The sequence below is a fragment of the Poromitra crassiceps genome (genome assembly GCF_964638095.1).
Source record: "Poromitra crassiceps genome assembly, chromosome: 2".
Taxonomy (NCBI): Eukaryota; Metazoa; Chordata; class Actinopteri; order Beryciformes; family Melamphaidae; genus Poromitra; species Poromitra crassiceps.
This window is the reverse complement of record NC_139624.1, coordinates 92145685-92159104: the sequence shown is the minus strand read 5'-3', so window position 1 is coordinate 92159104 and position 13420 is coordinate 92145685. Positions and strand designations below refer to the sequence as shown.

Below are 13420 nucleotides of genomic sequence, written 5' to 3'. Positions count from 1 at the left end.
ATGTGAGGGTTCACAAACCGGATTACTAATCAACCTTACAGGAGAAGTGATTTGTGTACGTTTACCAGCATCTGGTGAAAAAAATCCTTCATCTTTGAGTGACTGTCAATAGTCCGTGTGACAGCGCATCGAGCTCGAGGGAAAGCTGCTCCATGAACTGCTTTGAGGCACCAGGCTGGAGGTGTTTTATGGAGCTTCCTTCTGAAGGGACATCGTTGCTTTTCTCCGCTTGTGTGGACCACCATAACTCTGGCTTCTGTGCATCTCCGGAAGTGCACTAGCATTTCATAAATTGGCCAAGAGCGCCATCTATCACATGAGGATTGACGTGATATCACGTCAATGGCGGGGAACGTGTTAAAAAGAAATCAAGACAGTGTAAAAAGAAAACAATAAAAACATTATTTACAAAATAATAAAAAAGCAAGATTTGCAACTATAAAAGAGCAATAAAAAAATCATTACAGCTAAGTAGAAAGGGAAGGCGGTACAAACAAAAAATATTGAAATAAAGATAGCAAAGATCTAAGATAATTAAGAATATAACCAGACTGCTGCTAGTGATAAAATAGATTAAGCAGGGATGCTGGGAAAGGTAGTCTTAATGTGGACAAACATAGAGCTCAACAGCCACGTGAAGAAATAACATCGGGGGGAAAAATGGAATGGTCACTCACGATACAGTATAGTCACGGGTTGGTTTTGTTCCAGCCTTAAAACTCATTATACAAGGATTTTTCAAAATGTCTATGGAGAAATGAATGGGGAACTCACTTCCGGGGCAAGAAATGGCACGTGCCTATTCAGCTCTATAGTACTGGAGTGAGATAGAGGAGACCAATCAGCTGAGTCACCATGGACTCATTAGTTTACAGTAGGGGTGTCACAATACCCTCAGTTCACGATACGATACGATACATGATATTGGGTTCACGATAACGATACGATACGATACGATATTTATTAGTTTTTTATAAAACTTGAATAACGAAAATATATGACTGGAAAAATAGTCTTATTTGAAATACACAAAATGCAAAACAAATGCTGTTGTTGGAAATTGTTATAATAACTAGAAAACGACATGGAAGATAATTGGCTTATATTGCAATATAATGTGTCACACTGTCACAAACTAAACGTTTGTTGCATGGTAGGCCTAAAAGAAAAATAAACTATACAATATATATCTTAAATAACTTATGCAGGCAACGAGCTGTGTATTGTGTAGGCTACTATCTTCATATGTAATTGTCATCCTCTTAAGGAGGATGATTCCTCTTCAATGAATTCCCTGACTGCACTATATGTTGAGCGTTGCGGAGCGTTAATTGACGATTGAAGCGTAGTATCAAGTTAACGTTACTGGTACAATTAGACATGGTAATCGTAACGTACAATTAAAAATTGTTTCTGGAGTACAGAGCTGCAATCCCCTAATGACAGATAGCCTATTATGCACACATTAGATGCATTCAGAGCGAGATTAATTTGTAGGCTATACTATGAAGTGCTTACCCGACATGTTGTGCCCGTGGAAACAATGGCACAAACTAGTTCATTTCAGACTACTGTAGGTCTAGTCTTTAGAGATGAGGGGAGACATCTCGCCTGCCACGGACCGGCGGGGTCTCCCTGTCAGAGTGTCCATCTGCGCCTCTGACAGTGCAAGCGGCAGACACACAGCCAGTGCGCTGCTGTCATCCACTGAAACACGCGGTCCGCATTGGGAAAACCGCACGGGGAAATGTGAATTGTGTTGCGCAAACTTAGCCAGCAATGCATTAGTCTATAAATAGCGCATTTAATCTTGTCGGTTATTTAATGAGCGTCGGTTTAGTCCCCATTTCAAGCAAAGTAATGAAAAAGATAGAGAGAGAATACAGATCAGTGCCGGCCCGTCAGTGCAGCATGTTCAGAGGTTCTTTTTCTCTGGATATATTTTTTCATCTCCACGATATCGTCACGTTTTGTATCGCGCAATTTCGTGGGACTTTAGTATCGCGCAATTTCGTGGGACGAAATATCGTGACATCCCTAGTTTACAGTAATTATACCAAAGTTTTACAATTAATCTGACTGATTGTGATAGCTGCTCAGTCACCGAGTGCTCTCCGAGGTGCTGAAATCCCGCCAACTTTACGGCACCTGATCCACGCCGGGCTCTGAGAACTGTCCGAGGTGCTGAAGGCAGCAGCACCCAAGTCCCAAAACCACCACAGGGCAGAATCCATGCCATGATTCCCCCGAGGCATGTTGCTGGCTTACCGCCGTAGACAGCGGCCTATAGGAAGATGGTAGCTATCAGCCTGAAATGATCTGTTACACCTGTTTACTGGCCTATTGAACCTGTTGATCCACAGACTATCAGTACTGGCTCTTCATTCTACTGACGCTGTCAAACTATAAATCCATCTCCTTCTGCTTGTGCCTGCTACAGCCTGCCACTCTCTTCTGTATGGTGAGTTTTGCCTGCCTGCCTGAAAGTGCCGGAACACACCCTATCTTGTCTGATTCTGAACACACCCTATCTTGTCTGATTCTGAACACATCCTATCTTGTCTGATTCTGAACACACCCTATCTTGTCTGATTCTGAACACGTTGATTCTGAAAATTTGAACTCTGAGCACCGCAAGCCGAATGCATCCTTTTCCATTGTATTGGAGAGAAGGCAGACATCTCTATGGCCGATATCTCCAAAACTCACACCAGAACCATCTAGATTGGCATTACGCGGCTGGGGGGCCAGAACTGGCCCCCATGATGGTTCTGCCTGGCCCGATAGGTCTAAGGCCCTGTTTACACGGCGACGCTCCCTGCATAAAACGGCAAACTTTTTTAGCGTTAGTGCCTTCCTTTTACACGGTGACGGTGTTATTGGGGGGTCAAAATGCCAAAATCTGAAAACAGGTCCCAGAGTGGAATTCTTGAAAACGCTGCCCCTTACTGTCGCCGTGTAAAGTGGAGAAACGCAATTCAGGTGTTGACACAGCCCCCCTTCGCCATGTTACACAATGGTAGGCAATATGAACATTGAACTAGCCCAATACAGCCTTATGGCACAGGCATAATGACTCGCATTGACACCCAACAAACGTGATAACGATTTGCTAAAAACACAATCTACGTTAAGTCCCCCCTACTAACGTCGCACATAGCCTATTAATCACTGTCTCCCGCATTTAATAATTGAAGACAACTCACTGTCTGCGATCCATTTCCTCAAGTGAAGTCCCAATTGTGCTCAGGTCTTTTTTATGTTGCTTTACTGGGTTTTTATTCGGTAATCCAATCTGGAGCATGATCTGGAGCAGTTTATTAGGCTACCATTTGCGACTGCTGTGTCAGACGCGTGGGAAATGTATTTAAAAACTTTAATCACAAAGCTAAATCACGCCCGTTAGAAACAGACAGAATAGGGGGAAGCTAAGCGTTTTTACCTTAAAAATAAAAGCCGTATTTTATAACTGGGTAAATAAAAATCAGTGTCGTCGACTCACTGTGTGTTAAAATTGACTTTTAGTTGTCTGTGTTCTATAAGTCTTCTGTGTATTTCGGATCACACACAAAAAACGTTGCGACATGGATCAATAAGACTATTAGTTTATTGAATTACCATTATTGTGAAGGTTTTAACCAGAAGTTTCAATGTTATTCTGGCTCACTTGACACTTTGCAGCTTCAGTCAGCCTGACAGTCTGCACTAGGGATGTTCATCAGTTATCGAAAATCGATAATTGATCGTTAAGGAATGGAATCGATCATGTGGAATTTTTATCGATTTTGTTATTATAATTTATTTTATTTTTATTTATTTTTTTGCGGACTAGGTTTGGGTGGAATTCGTTCCTCCTCGCCCCACTCCATTGCACAGCCGACTAACGTGAGGTGGAGCTTTATATAGTCTCTAGTTTTCTGGCTGGGTACAGCCTTTGTGCCAACAAAACTGTTTTAAACATGGGGAATTCACACCGGCATGTGCCGGGGACAGCAGAGTGTTGGAGAGGAGACACATTGAAATAAAGAGTTAATTGAGGAGAACACGTTGTCTTTCGTATTTTCTGCCATAGGCATTCATTTTGTAAAAAAAAACAAAAAAAAAAAAACATTAAATATTATTATTAACTCATTGAGTGTCAGCCACTTTTGGAGAACGGACGCTCCCAGTGCCAGAGTTTCAGAGCTTTTTTCAGTGATTTCTCGAGGCCCACAGAATATTGTGTGATATTACTATGTAAACACTGAACACGCAAAAAGAACGATCAGACTCTCTTCTATCATCAGCAAAAACAGGTTTATTGATATAATTTTCCGTTCTTTAGTTATCAGCCGGAGAAGATAGCTTGATTTAACCAAAAACAGCCGTTTTTTTCTAGAAGCTGAGATAATGACCCTTTTGTGAAATTAAACATTTCAAGCACATCACTGACTCTGAAGCTAATTTTCTGATGTAGTCACACCTCAAAAATAATTTCCTTCAATAAAACAGTGAAGGCCAGGGAATTTTGTTTGGCAGAATAATATTTTTTAGCTGCAACCAGCAGCGCTGGCCCCTGCGTGCGCTGCTGGTTGCAGCTTCTTGCTGGTCTTGATTTGCTGCTGGTGGGCATCGGATATTCTGGCTTGCGTTTGCCAATCCTGTCCTGCTGTCTGGGTCTGTCTGGGTCAGTGTTGTGTGCTGCTCTGCGTGCCCCCCCCCCCCCCCCCTCAACTGCAAACCCCTCCTCCGTAGGAGTGTCTGGTGGCTCTCTGCTGAGTTTGCTGTGCACAGTGAAGGGTGCGCGACATCCAGCTTTTTTACAGCGTTCCGCGTGTGTTTGTCACCGGCTCCCATGCTTCCAGTTGAGAATAATAACAACTCCACGGCTGATCATGCGGATGGGCTGTCGCAGCGGACACGGAGGAGCTCAATTGTGGGAGCAGATTGGCTGCTGCAGGCACAGCTAACGTTATGCTTCATGCATATCGATGCATACGGATGCGATGCGATTTCCGTTTCCCCAACGACTTCTTCTCTGTTTTTCTCTGCCTTTCTGTAATCTGGAGAGCACTGTCGCCACCTAAGGGTTCTGTAAAATAGGTTATAGACCTCCAATAGCTACAATATTTGTACAGGAGATAAAGGAAGCTTTGATCCACGTCCCACCGTCAAAAAACGTATTGGACGTCGATCGACGTCCTTGGCACTCTACGTCACTATTTATTTGGACGTCGATCGACGTCCTTGGCACTCAATGAGTTAATATGATCGATAATCGATAATTGATCGTTCATTTTCCCCGATTTTCGATTATGGAAATTTTTCAAAATGAACATCCCTAGTCTGCACGCAAATCGTTATCACACCAGCTGTGTGTAAATGCGAAATAAAAGGTGAGGACGCGAAGATAGTTTGATGTTTTATGCAGAGGCGGTTGTCGTCTAAACATGGCCTAAGACAAACCACACCATTTTACTTATGACGCAAAAAAAAATCTGATGAGATGACCTAAATTGGCTTTTATTTTGAAGCGCTTGTGTGTCACAAGTGTGCTTCTTCCAGAATAAGTGCACAGCATATTTCGAGATAGAAAAATAGAGGTTACGGCATTGGAGGTGAACTGTCCCTTTAACGTCCAGACAAGACAGGTTGTTCTGTGTGTGTGTGTGTGTGTGTGTGTGTGTGTGTGTGTGTGTGTGTGTGTGTGAAGGGGAAGAGTCTGGGCTGAGTCTGGAGCGATCAGGCTGTGCTGACTGATGTTTGTGTTGGAATGCAGCAGAGCGCAGATTACACAGCTAATCCATGACCAGAACACCGCTAATCTCTCACCTCGTGCCCCGCACTCTCTCACACACACACACACACACACACACACACACACACACACACACACACACGCGCGCGCGCGTTCACAGAAGGCCAGGGGTGTGTATGTGTGTGTGAGAGTGAGTGAGTGAGTGTGGGCAGAAGGCCAGGGGTGTGTATACGTGTGTGTGTGTGTGTGTGTGTGTGTGTGTGTGTGTGTGTGTGTGTGTGTGTGTGTGCGTGTGTGTGTTTGTGTAGTATGTGTGTTCATTACCGTGCTCACTGAGATGTGTGATCATCTCGTTCAGGTTGGATTAGCTTCCTCCACAGTCTAAGGAGAATAACAGACAGGCAGGTGGAGAGAAGGCTGAACACCAAGATGGAGAGATAGAAAGTGGAGAAGAGAGTTGCTGGGAAACAGTTGGAGCTCATGAAACTATAGTCTTTCTGCAATTCATTCTCTATGGTAAGCGCTCCTCTTTCAAGGACCACACCTGGGGCCGGTTGCACCAAGTGGTCTTAACTATGCCTGGTCATAACTCCTACGTCGGTCTTAGTTAAGACCAGTCTTTAGAGTGGATTTATGCCTGTTGCACCAACAGGGCTTACGTCTGGTCTTAACTAGGCCGGTCGTAGCAATGCGCGTCCATGTGAATTGCCAGGGAATGCACCCTGATTGGATGATGTTGCAAAAATGTGCCTTGCGACCTGCTTGGAGCGTCACTGTGCCACTACGCTCTATCAGCCACTACTACTGTATGTGCATCACTACACCCTCCCTCCTCCCACCCTCCCTCGCTCCGGGGGGAAAATGGCGGCGATTGAGTGCCAGACAGTCTGAATGAAATTGAATGTAACGTTCCCAGTTCTATGTATTAAATTCTAAAAACTAACAGCAACATTTGGGAAGGCTAAGCCACACAACTAGTTCGTTATAATCTAACATCATGCTTCGATGGCGACGTTATGACGGTGACGATGACGGTAAGGACTCAAAAAGGTCTCCGCTGATATACACGGAGATCTCTGTTACAGGCAGGCACTACACCTCCTCCTGACCAGGCGTAAGAGTTACGCCTGGTCGTAGTGAAAAGAAGGTTAAGCCCTCTTGGTGCAACCGGCGTAGCTGTTAGGTCGTAAAGTTACGACCGGCGTAGCTTAAGACCAGTCGTAAGACCACTTGGTGCAACTGGCCCCTGGCGTTTAAGCACTCTTGGCGGCTAATGTTTTTTGGCGGAGCACTCTGAGCGTCTCAAGCTGACAAAAGTTCAACATTTGGAGGAAAAGAGCGCTGCTCGTCAGTCACTCCTCCTACCTCTTCTCCTGCCAGGGGGATCTTCAACCTCCGCTGCTGCCAGAATTGCCAATAATCTGGCTTTCATGTTTACAGTGCGAAAATCAACTACAACAAACAGACGAAACTCCGTCCGTGTGACTGTTGCATCTTGACCCGTACTGCGCGCGACGGCAGGGGAAAAACAAAACAAAACAAAAAACGCTCCATGCCTGTAGTCTGTGCGTGTGGCAAGCGCTCTGGGCATGATTTCCAAAGCGTTCTCATCTGAAATTCACACATCCTGTGTGAACAGCCGCTTACTTTGTACTGTGAACTCGCTGGGAATCGAACACCGGTCGTCACCATCGAGGGCAAACGTATACGCCCATCAGTCACCCCGACCACAACATCCGCCGCTTACTGGCCACCATTTTTGTTTCATTGTCACGCTCCCGTGGCGTTGATTTCAGATGTTGTGCGAGTGATGAAAAAGGGGTCCCCATGCAGTGTGTTAAAAAGTGAGAATGGTTTGACAGGCTGTATTTCCTCATTCAAAACAACAGGCGGTGGCCGCAAGGTGCACAAAAGGCAGCCGCTCCTGAAAAGTGCTGCAGCCGGATTATTATTATTATTCATGTTCAACTTTTCAGAAAAAAGACGTGAACCGCTTTTTACAGATGACCAGTTGCACCGACGGAGACGCTGGATATGGAGAAAGTCAAAGTGCTGGCGTTGGAGAAATAGGTTGTTGTAATTATTGCATTTACGTTACTGTAACAGCGATCTTAAAGGCAGCATGGATACCGGACATAGGCCTATTGTAAATGTCTGGTAAGCCTTTCTTGTTCCACAACACTGTATTATCTGATAGAAGTGCCAACCAGCTGGTTAGTGAGCTAGCAGCAGGTGATGTTATCATCCGCTTTTATTTCTCCTCATAAAAGGCGTTCCCCCAGACACACACACACACACATACACACTCGCGCAGAAAAACGCTATGTGGACACATGCCTTTGACTTCACGGTATCTCAGTGTTCATTGGACTGACAGCATGCTCTCTGCCTGTCTGTGTGCCTCCTCAGTGTATGCAGTACGGCGAGGGCTCGGTGACAGGGGACATGTGTGAGGACCTGTGTGTGCTGCGTCTGGTGGAGTACAAGCGCTGCCTGTACTATGAGAACGGCAAGAAGGTGATCGAGGCTCGCTGGAGAGGAAGGCCCATCATCCTCAAGTCCAAACTGGAGAACTTCTCCTCCTACGAGCCACTGGGAATCCTGGACTACCAGGTGAGTTGTGGCTACGAGCCGCTGAGGTGGTAAAGCAGGAAATAAAGTAGGTGTAACAAATACCATGAATGATGCTTCCATTACATTTAGGTGTTTTTCCAGGGTCCTCATTACTGTTATTGGTTATACCTGCTTGACTTCCTGCTTTACCACCTCAAAATGGTTGCTGTGAAAAGGGCCTATTCTGGACATATATAACATTATTCTCAGATTATTTGGGTCTGACTCTGAGAGACAAAATCACATCAAATGGGGGTCCGAGCCTTTCTAGTGCAGTTGTGACGTTTGGGGATGGATATGATGTCCACTATTTTTATCTTTTATTCTTACCTACTAATTTTATTTATCATGAATGCAATAGCCTACATATCATAGTCAATTATGTCGTTTTGACTTAGCACTCAATGTGTTATGATTCTCTGGTACTCAATGACAGCGAGTGAGTTCAAAACGTTTTATATATAAAAACTAACTGACCCTAACCCTATAATATAATATATATATATATATATATATATATATGAAGAGTTCATTTGCAAAAACAGGTAAACGTCATTCTTAAAATGAACAAACAACACCTGTTTGATACTCCCTGGAGTGCACATAGAAAACATTATTGAGATGTTTTATGTGAAAATTATCAGATGAATATGTTTTAGTTATGATTGATAATAAACATTTCCCAAACATAAATTAATTACAGTATAAATATATCAATATAGTTAGTTAGTTAGTTAGTTAGTTTTTATTTCTGTGTCATGCCATTTCTGGCCCATCCCACATGGGATTACAAGACACCAAATTATATATAAACATAACCATAACATCCAGTTGTACAAACAAAATAAACAAAGTATATAATATATACACATATGCATGACATATACATACACATATACACACTTACTGTACATACATACACTTTTTTTTTTTCTTTCTTTTCTTTTTTTTCTTTTCCTTGTCTTACATTGCCTTTTCCTGATAAAGAGCTTTTTTTCTCATGTCCCAGGCTTTTTCCAAATAACAAGCCAGTCCAAAAGTTTCATATGTAAACAACCAACTCAAATTATATGCATCATCATTATTAAGAAAATCAAACTCTGTTTTTATCTTACTGAACAAAATATTGCGCGGTTCACTGTAAAAAGGACAATAAAAAACAAAATGAAACTCATTTTCTATGTCATTTAAACAACACATTGGACACACCCGCTCTTCTTCTTCCAATCTGACAATATAAATAAAAATAAAAAATCCAAATGGAGATACCTGTTTTTGTAAATGAACCATATATATATATATATATATATATATATATATATATATTTCAATCATGAGAGGCCAGTTGGTAGGATTTAACAAACTTTATTTAGCAATCGGCATGCATGGCAAATACTTTGGCGCATGACTCCATTAGCCAGTGGCGCTGCTCTTGAGGCAAGAGGAGGGCATCTGCATAGGCTAGGAGATCCCCCCCCCCGTGGGGGATCAGGAGTCACGACTCGTTGGTGGCGGACTGGGGAGGTGGGTGGGGCAAAACAACGCTTCGGAGGACGGCTTCAGGGGAGATGGACTGCCGTGAAGCTAGCTGCTGCTATGATCGGCCAGAGAGAGAGAGGTGACGTAGAACCCTTGCTATATATATGAGGATTAACTGACGTCATATCTGACGTCATACTAAGACCTTGACTGACCACGTCATACTAGAACTTGACTGACGTCAGGGGGTGATCGGATTAGATTATGCACGAATGGCCTTCTGCTTGAAATATGGTCTAGAGACCTCACTTCAATCATGAGAGGCCAGTTGGTAGGATTTAACAAACTTTATTTAGCAATCGGCATGCATGGCAAATACTTTGGCGCATGACTCCATTAGCCAGTGGCGCTGCTCTTGAGGCAAGAGGAGGGCATCGGCATAGGCTAGGAGATCCCCCAAAAGGAAGATCTGATTACCGGAGGTTAATTGAGATCTGCGGGCACCGGTAGTTGATTGTACTTTTCTGGCCTTCGACCTTTTAGCGACTTACAGCTATTTGCGGCTGGCGCTCCCAACTCGGTCGGGCCTTCGATCTTGGTACATTAGTAGTTGATTGAACTTTTCTGGCCTTCGACCTTTTTAGCGACTTACAGCTACTTGCGGCTGGCGCTTCCCAACTCGGTCGGGCCTTCGATCTTGATATATATATATATATACAGTATATATCTTTTTTATTTTTTTTTTATTTTCGGGTTTGAAAGTCTCTCCTCTTCCTTCTCCACATGTTTGTTTGTTGTTGTTTACCCATCTGGTGAATCAACCCTTTACACTGTGACTCTCCCTCAGCCATTTATAACGCCATTAACATGGCTGTGCTCTGTCACATCTACATTGCTTAATTTACAATATTTTCCTAAAACATTTATTTGTCCACGGAAGGTCGACTTACTGTACACCACCCAATCAAAGTAAATATATAATCTTTTTACTATTTACAACAATAAATCTCCATCTCTCCCCCCACCAGGACACAACAGAGGATCTCTCTCCACTGGATGTGGTTTTCTATGCCACTCTGGAAGTAAGTGATATCTAATGGAAAAGCTACTGAACCAGCTATAAAAGATTTTATTTAAATTAAGTTCTGCTTGGTGGTGAATCCGATGTATACCGCAATTTTCAGTGGTTGTTTGTGATGGGAAAATAGTTTTAAGTGATCTCCTATGTGTATATCATTTGCTGATAAATAAAGAAACATTAAATTGTCCGAATTTTTAATGGCGTCTGGTGGAAAGTTCTCTACATGAGAACAGAACATATCGCTATAGTAGTAATCAGCCAACTTTTATATCACCAAAACCAATGAAAATCTTGTGATAAATCTTTAACTGTAGGCATGGGACGTTACATGATCTGAGGTTCATGATTTGTAATGCGGGGGGTTCCCAAACTTTTCAGCTCCCGAACCCCAAAATAACGGTGCCAGAGGCTCGCGACCCCCGCCCTCGGAGGTGGTTGAAGCATACAAACGTTGGTGCGCAGATGTAAAAGATTGTAAACAAAACAAACAATTTGATTAAAATGTGCTCTTTTCAATAGTTTTTAAATTGTATTTCACACATTTTGTAGTTCACATATTCTTTAGTTCAATTTCACACATTCTGGAAATCATCTCGCGACCCACCCAGTGGTGCCCCGCGACCCCTCGAGGGGTCCCGAACTCCACTTTGGGAGCCACTGATTTAATGCAACCAAGATAGGATGTGATCAATAAAAAGTTCAGTGACAACAAAATGTGACTGTGCAGAATTGTTTATTTCTGAGTAGGGCTGTCCCGGCGAGTCGACGTAATCCATTATTAATAATATACGATAATCACGTCGATGCACGCTACGTGCCTCGACGCGTCACAATCGTCACAAAACAAAAATAGTGTGGCTAATGTTAGCGGCTAACTGTTACTTGTCGTTACTTTACATGGCAGTAAAATGCCACTGAATGACCAAATTGATTGAACTTTTAACCATTTCGATTTCCATCATCCAGACACAGTCTTGTGTCTGGATGATGTGTGACCATCTTACGCTTCGTGCACACCATGAAACGCTAGGCGGCATGCCTCCTGTGAAAGCCTCTTTGACGCTGCAGCTTGATAGGCTGTCTTGCTCTATTTCCGCATCTGATTGGTCCATTTCAACCTCGCGCCCCCTGCCGCAGGAACCGCCCTGCGTTTCGCTGTCGCAGACTAGAGGCGGCTTGTCTCTGAGCGGCTTAACGCTCGCGGGGCGGGAAGCTACCCAATGACAGCTCTTCCTACACATTTCGTCCCCCCACCCTTCTGTGTACATCTACCTGAAAACGTTTCTACAGCTCCAAGCTGGAAGCTGGTTTCCATGCCCACAAAACGCTGCGGCACAGTGGAAAAGCGATTTTGCCATTGTAGATGTGCACGAGGCGTTACATGGAGCATTTTGTCTTTCTCCAAAATTAAGAGCACTGTTACTGAAAATTGCACACCATTGTACTGTAAGATGATGATTTTATGTTGGACTGCTGCTAAACTCAGTTGACATTGCACAAGGTTTTTGGTATTCCTCCTGAAAGTGACTTGAATTTTATTTATTCTACTATTTTATTTTGAATTGCACTATATTCATTTTATTTGAGGACAAGCTTTCGCTTTAATTTTATTTGAGAGATTTTATGTTGGAGAGACGGTTAAATAAAATACTGAAATTGAGACGTTTTTGGTTATTTGTTTTGGGTAAATTTATTGTTATATAATACAAAATATGAATAAAAAATAATCGTTAGATTAATCGACTAATCGAAAAAATAATTGTTAGATTAATCGATAAGAAAATAATCGTTTGGGACAGCCCTATTTCTGAGACAAATCTTCCTCATGATGCCATTGGATGCATGAATGTAAACAATTTAAAAATGTCATTACAAAGTGACAATAATATAATTTGGATGGAGAGCTTGTGAAACTGATGGTCAAGAGACTCATTAGTGATTACTACAGCAGACTTAAGGCCCAATTATGCTCAACATTCAATATAGATACCCATACGGACAGAGCTTTCTGTCCGTACTCTGCGTTCATTTCGTGCAAAATTCTGCGCGTTTTCTGAAATCTTGCGGATACAGATGAAATGGAGCAGTACCACACATACACTCACACATTTGACTCACTACTGCCCACTATTGGATGTATTGTGTAGTATGATACCAATGTGATATGCATGGAAGTATGTGGGCAGTGACTGTTACATCGTTTCAAACAGAAGTATTTATTTTCGTATGAAAATGGAGCATTATGGGGCATTATATGGAGCTGATATCACCATTCATGTTGCTGGCAGCCTGTTCTCATTCACTGTTCGTACATATACCTACTAGAAGTATATAATTAGTATATAACCCACGTAAGCAGTAAGCACGTAGCAGGGGGCAATAAATGGGGCCTGAAATAAATCGGTAGCGGACGAGCATAATACATTTGCCTTTGAATAGGGTTCGATCCCCAACGTGTTCAAAGTCATTTTTTTAGCTTTTTCTTACTTACCCATGACCAAACCCTACCC

The 13420-nt window shown here is 42.8% G+C and overlaps 1 protein-coding gene across 1 annotated transcript in view; it reads left to right on the top strand.

Annotated features, from left to right (window-relative positions):
- dipk1c (divergent protein kinase domain 1C) overlaps nt 1–13420 on the top strand; it is a gene marked incomplete at both ends in the record, with an annotated part of 131685 nt that overhangs the window by 85129 nt on the left and 33136 nt on the right. Inside the window, 2 exons of the mRNA XM_083631949.1 lie at nt 8147–8350; nt 10858–10911. Coding sequence (XP_083488075.1) covers nt 8147–8350; nt 10858–10911 — 258 coding nt within the window. The remainder of the gene's footprint in view (nt 1–8146; nt 8351–10857; nt 10912–13420) is intronic.